Consider the following 12802-nt stretch of genomic DNA (forward strand, 5'->3'; position numbering starts at 1 on the left):
GCAGTCTCAACTGTTCTGAGTAGTCTAAAGATTTGCATTTATGTGCCCTAGTGCTGAGAGTCGCATGGCTGACTTTCTACTGTTCATTTCTGCACTGGCCACTTGCTGTTGGTCATACTGTTCTTCAAGTTGACATATCCCTTTCTCACTCCATCTCTCTTCTCTTGTCGCTCACTCTCTGTAGCTCTATCGGACCGGGGTACTGTGGTTCTGGAGGCGGCGTTGACCAGTGCTCTGTCGGCTCTGGAGCTGGCAACGTCGGAGCGGAGTCAGGCCGAGGCAGTCTGTAGAGACTGTGTACCCTGTCTATTTCAGGACTGCGGACAGCGCTCCGCACCCTGCTGTAAGGAAACGCCCATAGCTTTTATCTCTCCCCATCACCCATGTGACAACATGAGGCTAGGTCTTAAGAGTGGTTTAATGTCTTGTTGTACTGATTTTGTGTAATTGGAAACAGAATTTTTGATGGAGTTAAAGAAGTTCATAACCAATCACACAAGATGAGAATAAGTGTTCGTGCCATTTAATCATTGTGGTTATAATCGTGGCCTCATCTCTACTTCCTCTTCCTCTTCACAGCCTCTCTGGATGGCATATTGGCTGAGCCCAGCTGTGACGTCATTACCAAGGCTCAGAAAGTTCCGGAGGAGGGCGAGCGGAGCTGGGCGCTGAGCCAGGCATGTGGGTATTACCGCCGGCGGTGCCCGCCGGGTGAAAAGGAGAGGGAGGCTTGTGTGAGGATCATGGGTGAGAGCTGCAGTGCCCGCGTGCTCCAGTGTAGCCTCCTGAACACCATGCAGAACCTGGAGCCTGCCACACAGACACGCACACAGGGTGGGTGAGCAACACACACAATTCGCACTATATTTGGTTGTTATTCATTAGGGCACACCAAAATGTTTTGCAATGTAAAATGAAAAATAAGTGCCCCCCCCCCCCTCTCTTTCCCAGCAGCAGTGTGTGGCCAGAGGCTGTCGGCGGTGCAGAACGTGACTCAGCCCCGCTCCCGTATTGTGGGGGGTTCCCCGGCCCTCCCTGGCAGCTGGCCCTGGCTGGTCAACCTGCAGCTGGACGGAGGGCTGATGTGTGGAGGGGTGCTGGTGGACAGCACCTGGGTGGTGACCGCCGCTCACTGCTTCGCTGGGTAAGTGTGTAAGTGTGGGTCCTTTTGTACTGGTTGTTTGGTACTGGTTGTTAAACCGAGAGAGTGTGACACTTCTAATTTTGTCTCTCTGAATGTTTTCCCTCAGAGTACAAAGCTCAGCATAATTGACCTTTTTTCTGCTCTCTCTCTCTGTGTTTCTCTACTGTAGCAGCCGCAGTGATAGCTACTGGACGGCTGTGGTGGGAGAGTTTGATATCACCAAGACCGACCCTGACGAGCAGGTGCTCAAGGTCAACCGCATCATCTCCCATCCCAAGGTGTGTTTCTCATACGTGTTTTCTTACTGTGCCTTCAGAGCTGAAGGTCACATGTTCCCGGCTAGAGCAATGCATGAATGAATCAATTAACTGCTATATCAGTCAATCACGTCAATCAACTCCTCCCTCCCTCTCTGTGCAGTTCAACCCCAAGACGTTTAACAACGACATAGCGCTGGTGGAGCTGACCTCTCCGGTGGTCCTGTCGGACCGCGTGACCCCTGTGTGTCTGCCATCAGGTCTGGAACCGCCTACTGGCAGCCCCTGTCTGGTGGCTGGCTGGGGCTCCCTCTACGAAGGTACTTCTATTATTTTAGCCATCATTAATATATGATTCATTCACCAAAGACGTGTGGCGCTATGCACTAACTGTAAGTCACTCTGGATAAGTAAATGTGAGCTACAATACTCTATATTTCATGTGTTACAAAGTTGTCAGTTTCTCAAGTAACATTTTTGGGCCAGGTTATAGACCTCATTTGTATAGAAAAGCTAATGCATTGACATAAGGAAGTGACTAAATGTAAGTTTGTTTGAAGCCATCACACACAGTATGATATGTACTCATTAAACTACTTCCTGTCTATCACCTCAGATGGGCCTTCAGCTGACGTGGTGATGGAGGCTAAGGTTCCTCTGCTGCCCCAAAGCACCTGCAAGAGCTCCCTGGGCAAGGAGCTGGTCACCAACACCATGCTGTGTGCCGGGTACCTCTCTGGAGGCATCGACTCCTGCCAGGTGGGTGGTACTGCCATGTCAATGGACTGAGATTATGTCATTCCCAGGTCATTTGATTAAATGTATTCAAAATGTAATCCAGAGCTTTGCTCCTGTGCATTTATATTGTGATGAGTGAGGTCCTCTGGTGTTCAGTTGGTAGAGAGCATAGCGCTTACAATGGCAGGATAGTGGGTTCGATTCCCGGGGCCACCCACATGTATACACCACATGTATGACTGTTAAGGTGTCAGCATGAACCAAACGAGTGGGCCTTAAATTATATTTATTTATTATTTGCATACTCCCTTAAATTCTGTTTTCAGGAAGTGTATTTTCTAAGAAATCTGACATTCATTTTCATCGAGGAGATCTGGGTTGTGCAATTTTACATCTAACTAAGATGTTTGGTGCAAAAAAAAAAAAATTGCATGAAAATCAGGTGTCTGACTTGGGCTACTGTCTCCGGCTTGCTTCCCCAAAAAAATGTTGTGTGCACAAACAGCCAGAAAAGTACAAAACGAACAAAAACATCACAAAATGTTGTCATAATATATGCACCAACTCTTCCTAACTGTTTTGTCTGGGAAGCATGCGGACGCCTTAAATTGCTTTGGATTAAAATGCCTGCTGAATGGCATATATATGAGTTCATAGCAGAGTACTTCATAGCTGTAATACTGTCTGTGTCCTGTAGGGGGACTCTGGAGGCCCTCTGATCTACCAGGACCGTATATCAGGTCGCTTCCAGCTGCATGGCATCACGTCCTGGGGAGACGGCTGTGGGGAAAAGGGCAAACCTGGGGTCTACACACGGGTCAGCGCCTTCTCCGATTGGATACTCGCTGAGATACAGAGTAACTCATTTTTTGAAGCCACTATTATTTGCCATGCATTTACATTATTGGTTCTAAAGCTTTTGAAGTGAAACATTTAAAACATATTACATACCCTGATGTGAATCATGACACAGTACCGAACCAGCATTCTAACACTCACTCCCTGGTTTACCCAGAGTCCTTTGGGAGTCGGGAGCCGACGTGCCCTGAGCTGCTGAAGACATCGGAGCTGTCGGAAGAGCAGCAGAGGTCGGAGTTCGTCTCTCTGTGTCGCTTCTACGCCCAGACCTGTCCCCCCAGCCAGGGGACCGCTGCCTGCGACCGCCTCGTAGAGGAGAAATGTCGCAGTCGCTTCAAGAAGTGTCGTAAGTGTTTGACTTGTAACATTTACGGCCATTTTTTGCTGTGAAGTGAGCACGAGGACCATGAACTCTCAACTGCCCTACGTTTAGTGCATTAAAAATGAACCATATTGCAGGGTTATTCAACCGGGGATCTGTGTAAATACGGTACTGTGTAAAAGTTTTAGGCAGGTGTGGAAAAAATGCTAAAAAAAAAATCAATATTTGGTGTGACCACCCTTTGCCTTCAAACCAGCATCAATTCTTCTAGGTACAGTTTTTGAAGGTACTCTGCAGGTAGTGTGGATTTAGGCAGCCTCAGGTGCTTCTCTCTCTATGTAATCCCAGGCAGACTTGATGATGTTGAGATCAGGGCTCTGTGGGGGCCATACCATCACTTCCAGGACTCCTTGTTCTTCTTCACACTGAAGATGGTTCTTAATGACTTTCGCTGTATGTTTGGGGTTGTTGTCATGCTGCAGAATACATGTGGGGCCAATCAGATGCCTCCCTGATGGTATTGCATGATGGATACCTATCTGCCTGTATTTCTCAGCATTGAATTGATGATCATTTCTTAATTCTGACCAAAACCCATATGCAGAAATATAGCTCCAAACTTGCAAGGAACCTCCCCCCATGCTTCACTGTTGCCTGCAGACACTCATTCGTGTACCCCTCTCCAGCCCTTCGGTGAACAAACTGCCTTCTGCTGCAGCCAAATATTGGACTCATCAGTCCAGAGCACCTGCTGCCATTTCTCTGCACCCCAGTTCCTGTGTTTTCGTGCCAACAAAGTCGCTTGGCTTTGTTTCCACGTCGGAGGCTTTTTGGCCGCAAGTCTTCCATGAAGGCCACTTCTGACCAGACTTCTCCGGACAGTAGATGGGTGTACCAGGGTCCCACTGCTTTCTGCCAATTCTGAGCTGATGGCTGGACATCTTCCGGTTGTGAAGAGAAGTAAGCTGTCTCATCTGCTGCAGTACGTTTCCTTGGCCGACCACTGTGCCTACGGTCCTCAGCGTTGCCCGTTTCTTTGTGCTTCTTCAAAAGAGCTTGGAGAGCACATCTGGAAACCCCTGTCTGCCTGGGAGAGGCCTTGCCGATGCAGTATGTCTCCCGTGTGTCTTGTTGCTGTACTCAGTCTTGCCATGGTGTATGACTTTTGACAGTAAACTGTCTTCAGCAACCTTACCTTGTTAGATGAGTTTGGCTGTTCCTCACCCAGTTTATTCCTCCTACACAGCTGTTTCAGGTAATGATTGTGTTTCAACCTACACATTGAATTGATGATCATTAGGACCTGTTTGGTATAATTGTCTTATCATACACCTGACTATATGCCGACCAATCCCTGCCTTTGTGCAAGTAGAGGAATTGATGCTGTTTTGAAGGCCAAGGTTGGTCACACAATATGGATTTGATTTTTCTTCTGTTCAATCACTTTGCATTTAGTTAATTGATCAATCTACTCTATTACCATGTCTATTTTTGAAAGCATTCTTACTTTACAGCATTTTCCCCACACCTGCCTAAAACCTTTGCACAGTACTGTGTGTACACGGTACCTTTCCCCAGATCTTTGCCTCAATACCTGTCCTTCGATCTCTACGGAAAAGTCCTTCGAACTCATGGCTTGGTTTTTGCACTGACATGCACTGTCAACTGTGGGACCTTATATAGACAGGTGTGTGCCTTTCCAAATCATATCCAATCAATTGAATTTCTCACAAGTGGACTCCAAACAAGTTGTAGAAACTTCTCAAGGATGAACAATGGAAACAGGATGCACCTGAGCTCAATTTCGAGTCTCATAGCAAAGGGTCTGAATACTAGAAACCTGTTTTCGCTTCGTCATCATGGGGTATTGTGGGTATTTATTTTTTAAATCAATTTTAGAATTAATGTATGTGCAGTACCAGTCATGTTTGGACACACCTACTCATTCAAGTTTTTCTTTATTTTTACTCATTTCTACATTGTAGAATAATAGTGAAGACATCAAAACAATGAAATAACACATAAGGAATCATGTAGTAACCTAAAATGTTTAAATTTGAGATTCTTCAAAGTAGCCACCCTTTGCACCCTAGGCATTCTCTCAACCAGCTTCACCTGTAATGCTTTTCCAACAGTCTTGAAGGACTTCCCACATATGCTGAGCACTTGTTGGCTGCTTTTTCTTTACTCTGCTGTCAAACTCATCCCGAACCATCTCAATTGGGTTGTGGTCACGTAATTGTGGAGGCCAGGTCATCTGATGCATCGCTCTCCTTCTTGGTCTAATAGCCCTTACCCAACCGGAGGTGTTTTGGGTCATTGTCCTGTTGAAAAACAAATGATAGTCCCACTAAGCGCAAATCAGGTGGGATTGCATATCGCTGCAGAATGCTGTGGTAGATATGCTGGTTAAGTGTGCCTTGAATTCTAAATAAATCACTGACAGTGTCACCAGCAAAGCACCCCCACACCATCACGCGTCCTCCTCCATTCTTCACGTGGGAACCACACATGCGGAGATCATCTGTTAACCTACTCTGCGTCTCACAAAGACACGGCGGTTGGAATAAAAAACATTTCTAATCTGGACTAATAAGACCAAAGGATGGAATTCCACCTGTCTAATGTCCATTGCTCGTGTTTCTTGGCACAAGCAAGTCTTCTTCTTATTGGTGTCCTACCAGGAAGGTCTGATTCACGCAATCTTCTCAGAACAGTTGCTGTTGAGATGTGTCTGTTCCTTGAACTCTGTGAAGCATTTATTTGGGCTGCAATTTCTGAGGCTGGTAACTCTACTGAACTTATCCTCTGCAGCAGAGGTAACTCTGGGTCTTCCTTTCCTGTGGTGGTCCTCATGAGAGCCAGTTTCATCATAGCACTTGATGGTTTTTGAGACTGCACTTGAAGAAACATTCAAAGTTCTTGAATGTTCCGCATTGACTGACCTCCATGTCTTAAAGTAATGATGGACTGTCATTTCTCTTTGCCTATATGACCTGTTGTTGCCATAATATGGACTTGGTATTTTACCAAATAGGGCTATTTTCTGTACACCACCACTACCTTGTCACAACACAACTGATTGGCTCAAACACATTAAGAAGGAAAGAAATTCCACAAATGAACTTTTAACAAGACACCTGTTATTTGAATAGCATTCCAGGTGACTACCTCCATGATTCTAGTTGAGACAATGCCAAGAGTGTGCAAAGCTGTCAAGGCAAAGGGTGGCTACTTTGAAGAATCTCAAATATAAAATGTTTTTGTTTTGACACTTTTTTTTGGTTACTACATGATTCGATGTGTGTTATTTAATAGTTTTGATGTCTTCACTATTATTCTACAATGTAGAAAACCATTTCTGACATAAGGCTTTAAAAAGCACCCGCGAATAGGCTACCAGTGTGCTGAAAAGCTTTGAAAATAATTAGAATTTCAGTATACATCCTGAATTGGCTGGAATTTAAATTGAATTGTCCCCAACCCTGTGGCAAACCTTTGTTAACAGCTGCTCTTAGCGATACAATTTAGAGTTACCTTTCTAGCTAATAGGCTATGTTAGAGTTTACTCTTCCTCTACCAACTGTAATGTTGGGATGTCAAAATAATATCTAACAAATCTATTAATTTGTAAATGTTGCTCCTCGTTCCCCTGGGAAGACGAGATGTGAGATGTATTTTTTTTGCTAACGTATGATGGTGGGTTGCCAGTTTGCCTGGGATGGGGTCCGTGGGCAAGAACAGCTTGAAGACTATCGTATAATACGATGATGATGCTATTGTTGTAGTGAAGATGGATATTGTAATGATTACTCAGATGAATCAAGTCTCTCTCTGTTCTTTATATAAAGTATCCTTGATTTCTCCTCTTCAGAGTTGCGTTCGTTCCTGCAGACCCTGCTGGACTTGCTCCAGAGAGCAGAGGACTATATCAGAGACAAGGTGGACCTGACCTTCTTCACCCAGACCCTGCCTCAACTGGTGGAACACATCTACAGTACAGCCTTCACCGCCAAGGAGAGGGAGAGGAGGGGGATCCCACAGGAAACAGGTACAACACAGGCAGCCCACTACTGTACCCTTTCTAGCCCACTCGTACTCTCCATCCCTCCCTGTTCTGTTACCTTTGCTTTTTTTCTATAGGTAGTATGTATGTATTATATTATGCATCCAGAAGTGTGTGTCACATGGCCATTGTATGTGTGTAACAGGGGTATTATTTATTAAAGAACAGGCATGGGGTGCTGTCCGGTCAGGGTCAGAGGAAACTGGTCCTGGGTTGTTCCAGAAGGTAGGCCCCCTGGTGGCTGACTGGGAGAACTACCTCAGGGGCATCGCTGTGGAGTTGGACACACAGACACACGGCTCCAAACCCCTGAGCCAAGAAGAGAGCCTTTTCCTTCAGGTAGGCCATAGTCAACTCTTCCAACACTCTGGAAAGGTCATTTTCAGTCACTTTGTTTATCTTGGGAACTATCTTTATGATCCTCTCCCATGTTGACCACTGGCTTATATGAGACTGTGTTGTACTCTTTCTTTATATTCAGTAGCTATATCAACACTACAGTTTGCTATGCTGTTGCTGTACGTTAATGTTAGTCTGTGTTTTACTATACCCTTCTTTTAACCCTCTTTATGATGTCATTTCCAGGCAGAGGACCCCTCTCTGCATCAGCTAGAGGGGAGGTACCAGATCATCATCTCAGCCTTACACTCCAAACTGGACTCCAGACCTGCTCCTCCGATCTTGCACCTGAATACAGACCTCCTCCAGGAAAACTCTCCCAACATTCATGCTGTTCCCACTGAAGAGTCGCCCTCCTCCTTCCCCCTTCAGGGGTCAGAGTCGCTCACAGCCCTCATCAGTGAAATCCGTAAATTTGGGACACAGAATGAAATGGCGACAGAAGATGCAGAAATTAGCGTTGAAGTGGACACGTTTTCTGATCCAACACCAGTCAGTTCAATAGAGACTACTGATTGGCTTAACGAAGCTGTGACCGAACAGACAACCTTACAGCGCCTGTTCCCGTCTCTGTCCACCATCGGCAGCACCATGTCTCCCATAGCAACGACCTTTGACTCCAGACAGACTCTACTTCCTGGTTCCCCCTCCCTCGACCACCGGAGACGCAGGAGTCTCCGCAAGAGGCAGATCCCTGGGGTTAAAGGTACGTGTCGCATCTAGTACTGCATGTCTGTACTGTACGTGTCTGTGATGGAACAGCTCTGTCATCAACAACATTATTTCAACCCTGATTTTGTTTTTTATTTTTCTGACCATGTGACATGACTAGGAAACACTCTGGGCCCTAGATAAACTAAACATAAGGCTTGGAGTTTTTCCTGGTCAGGTGAAACCTCTAGCCTCACTCATAGCATGTGTATATGTTAACATTATCGGTATTGGATACTAGCAACATAATAATTGATTGTGGGTGTTTAACAGCTTGTCCAGGAGTAGCAGAGTCCACCCAGCAAGTGAGTGGTATCAGAGACACATACAAGTGGATCCTGGGCATCCCCACCAAGAACCTCCACATGAACTTCCAGGAGGTGAGGTTTTCTCTGCACAGCAATATTTACAAGGTCTATTTATGCGGGAAATAATTAGGTATTGAGATTGTGCATATGATGTCAAACCAATCAGGCTTTTCTCCAACACCTTTTCTTCATTCAAGTACTTTGCTACTGTCATCATGTCCTGTGTTGTTGACCAATGTCCCTCTCTCTTTCTCCACCTCCTCCTCAGTTGCTGGTGGACCTGAGCTCTAAGAACGATCGGGGTCTGTACGAGGCTCGGGTCAGGGCGGTGGTGGGGGGTCGACCTCTGACCTTCTACAGCCTGGTGGGTCTGGAGAATGAGTCCTTCTACCGTAGCATGCCGCGCATCATTGCTCTGGCTCTGGACGCTCTCAAAACGTAAACAGTATCAACTTCAACAAAACGAACACACGTCAAAGACTCAGTGGCTCAGTGAAGGCATGGTCTAGTCAGCTTGTGGTGCCAGAGACCAGAGAGGGGGAACGAACCCCGTGGGACCTAGAAACTGGCGACTACTCATTCAGATGGGAGGCGAGAGGACAGGCACTGGGCATTCTAGGAGACCTAAACATTAGGAATGTAACAATTCACCAATGCACATCAGGTCCGGTTCAAATGCTTAAGATGCTCAGTGCGTCCATGTTATCGGTGGGCGGGGAGCCCTAACTGATCCAGATGACATATGCATCAGTCAGAAAACCCTTTTAAAATGTTCCAAACTGACAGTTAACTGTTTTTTACTTTATATAGTGTTATTCCGGGGAAAAACTGCTGCGTCCTCCTTTAGTTCAGTGGCCTATCAGACTTATCACGTAACTGCGTATGAGTGTGAGACAGCAACTGTGCGTACCATGCTGGAGACAGCTGCTCGCGCCAACGAGAGGTTGCTCTAGTTGTTCTAATGGCTAGTCCTACATCTGCATTCAGATGCTTGTGATGGCTTTCACAATGTCAAATCATAGGCTTTATTAGTTGAGTGACAACAGATGTAATTTGGGTCATTTCGGGTCATTGTTACCAAATGAGCTGTAGAAAGTGGTTTTTACTCTCGTTGTGTAGCCAACCGGAATGGATACAACCCACATCCAACTGTTGGGCTTTTCAATCATTCACTTTTCATTTAGTTGTTCAGGTTCACTATAAGAAATAGTTTTGGTAGTTTTGCTTTAAACAGTCAGTGTATTTGGTCATTTCAACATGAACAGGGTATGTTCATTAAGGACAGCAATAAGTTTGCCAGCTGCGCATGGTCGCATTCATTCATTGGTCGGAATGGAGAAGCTTAAAAAACTCCAAACGGTCTAAACCATTCCCTTTTGAGACGGGGTAAAATACAAAGCTGCATTATATAAATTGGCTAAATGCCATGCTAATTTCTAAAAATAAATATTGACATAGTACTAGCTGGAAACATGTTTAATCTGCAAAAATGACAAGTTAATCACTGGGGGATGGTGATGTCAGATACAAGTGGTGGGAGAAAAAGCATACATTTCTCCACCCCTAATCTGATAGTGGAGTGGTAGATGTTCAGTCAGCTCAGGTGTCGACACACCATTGACACACACACACACTGAGGGCCACTCAGTTTAGAGAAGTCATCTCAGACAGATCCAGCACAGAGAGGCCCAGCTTCTGAGCTCCAATCAGCAGCAGTTATTAATTAAAAATGGAAAATGAATGTGTTCAATGCAACAACAAAGAAGTGCATTGAACCGAATTGCATCAATTAGTTTCCCTAATCAAACCAAATCGCACCGACTCGTTTCAAATTAAAAATGTATCGTTCCTGTATTGTACCAATGTGTCCAAATGCGCATGAAATCGCCCGCGCAAATGGACGCAAGTGCACACGTGCACACACACACTGCCTGACTTTGCTGGCCCACGCTGAAGGACAGACAGGAGAGTGACATTACAATATGACATGTCAACCCACCTGAGAGCCTGACCTCTATGTACACACAGCCCTGAATGTATTGGACCATCCTGCCTAGCAACCATTCATGGAGATGAGTTGTTTTTTTTACATGGCTGGCGTAACGCAGTGAGACAGCCATAGAAATAGATAGAGAACTCTTTTTTGTATCTGTGCCATTAAAATGGTGGAAGCCCTAAATGGCCATGCTAAAACGGGTCATATCCATGTATCTATCTCTATGGACGCAACCCATTCTAATTTATGAGCCTGTATAAATAAGTTATTCAAAATGTCTGTATTTCTGCAGAAGGTTGAGCCTCTTGTGAAGCAAGCAGACTGTAGGCCCCTTCATACTGTACATTGGCATATTATTTTTCGTTGCTATATTTATTTGTATAGAGAACTGCTTTGTATTTTTCTAATAAAATATCAGTAAAATTGTTATTATTCTATCTGTAGTGCTTGGTTATATATTCTATGTCTGGTGAAGTACACAGAGAATCCTTGGATTCATTCATTTGTAAAATATATATATATATATATATACGTTAAGGTCCTATTGGTCAGATAATAGGTTGAATTATATTATGTAAAGGGTACACACTCACTTATTTTGTCCATCTACACTAAAGCGGAATAAGTAATGACCCTTGACCTCAATCTTCTCTGTTGGACTCCGACTCATTAACATTAGCTTTCCTGTCAACACAGCAGCTGCTCTGGTCCATGGTGGGGGGGGTTGGGTCTTAGGGTAACAATCAACCCCACTCCTCTCCACTCTGAGTCTCCTAATTCCTCACCTCTCTCTCTCTCTCACACCGTTATCCCTATTCCCAGACATTGGTCATAGAACTGAGATTGTCTTTCAGGTCTGACATGATGATTTGAGGATTCTGTATGCACACGATCTACAATCATTTACATTACATTTAAGTCATTTAGCAGACGCTCTTATCCAGAGCGACTTACAAATTGGTGAATTCACCTTCTGACATCAGTGGAACAGCCACTTTACAATAGTGCATCTAAATCATTTAAGGGGGGGGGGTGAGAAGGATTGCTTTATCCTATCCTAGGTATTCCTTGAAGAGGTGGGGTTTCAGGTGTCTCCGGAAGGTGGTGATTGACTCCGCTGTCCTGGCGTCGTGAGGGAGTTTGTTCCACCATTGGGGGGCCAGAGCAGCGAACAGTTTTGACTGGGCTGAGCGGGAACTGTACTTCCTCAGTGGTAGGGAGGCGAGCAGGCCAGAGGTGGATGAACGCAGTGCCCTTGTTTGGGTGTAGGGCCTGATCAGAGCCTGGAGGTACTGCGGTGCCGTTCCCCTCACAGCTCCGTAGGCAAGCACCATGGTCTTGTAGCGGATGCGAGCTTCAACTGGAAGCCAGTGGAGAGAGCGGACGAGCGGGGTGACGTGAGAGAACTTGGGACGGTAGAACACCAGACTGGCTGTGGCGTTCTGGATGAGTTGTAGGGGTTTAATGGCACAGGCAGGGAGCCCAGCCAACAGCGAGTTGCAGTAATCCAGACGGGAGATGACAAGTGCCTGGATTAGGACCTGCGCCGCTTCCTGTGTGAGGCAGGGGCGTACTCTGCGGATGTTGTAGAGCATGAACCTACAGGAACGGGCCACCGCCTTGATGTTAGTTGAGAACGACAGGGTGTTGTCCAGGATCACGCCAAGGTTCTTAGCGCTCTGGGAGGAGGAAACAATGGAGTTGTCAACCGTGATGGCGAGATCATGGAACGGGCAGTCCTTCCCCGGGAGGAAGAGCAGCTCCGTCTTGCCGAGGTTCAGCTTGAGGTGGTGATCCGTCATCCACACTGATATGTCTGCCAGACATGCAGAGATGCGATTCGCCACCTGGTCATCAGAAGGGGGAAAGGAGAAGATTAATTGTGTGTCGTCTGCATAGCAATGATAGGAGAGACCATGTGAGGTTATGACAGAGCCAAGTGACTTGGTGTATAGCGAGAATAGGAGAGGGCCTAGAACAGAGCCCTGGGGGACACCAGTGGT

General features: G+C 45.8%; 2 protein-coding genes across 2 annotated transcripts; both read left to right on the forward strand.

Annotated features, from left to right (window-relative positions):
• Positions 1 to 393: 393 nt before the first annotated feature.
• Positions 394 to 3067, forward strand: prss56 (serine protease 56). Its single transcript, XM_064991990.1, has 7 exons — positions 394 to 403; positions 580 to 834; positions 952 to 1144; positions 1314 to 1422; positions 1565 to 1721; positions 2018 to 2160; positions 2837 to 3067. Exons 1-7 carry the CDS (start codon positions 394 to 396, stop codon positions 3065 to 3067), a joined length of 1098 nt encoding a protein of 365 aa, XP_064848062.1.
• Positions 3068 to 7517: 4450 nt separating this feature from the next.
• Positions 7518 to 11186, forward strand: LOC135558274 (uncharacterized). Its single transcript, XM_064991991.1, has 4 exons — positions 7518 to 7724; positions 7971 to 8490; positions 8769 to 8875; positions 9072 to 11186. Exons 1-4 carry the CDS (start codon positions 7518 to 7520, stop codon positions 9243 to 9245), a joined length of 1008 nt encoding a protein of 335 aa, XP_064848063.1. The 3' UTR covers positions 9246 to 11186.
• Positions 11187 to 12802: the final 1616 nt, after the last annotated feature.

The sequence above is a fragment of the Oncorhynchus masou genome, chromosome 17 (genome assembly GCF_036934945.1).
Source record: "Oncorhynchus masou masou isolate Uvic2021 chromosome 17, UVic_Omas_1.1, whole genome shotgun sequence".
NCBI lineage: Eukaryota > Metazoa > Chordata > Actinopteri > Salmoniformes > Salmonidae > Oncorhynchus > Oncorhynchus masou.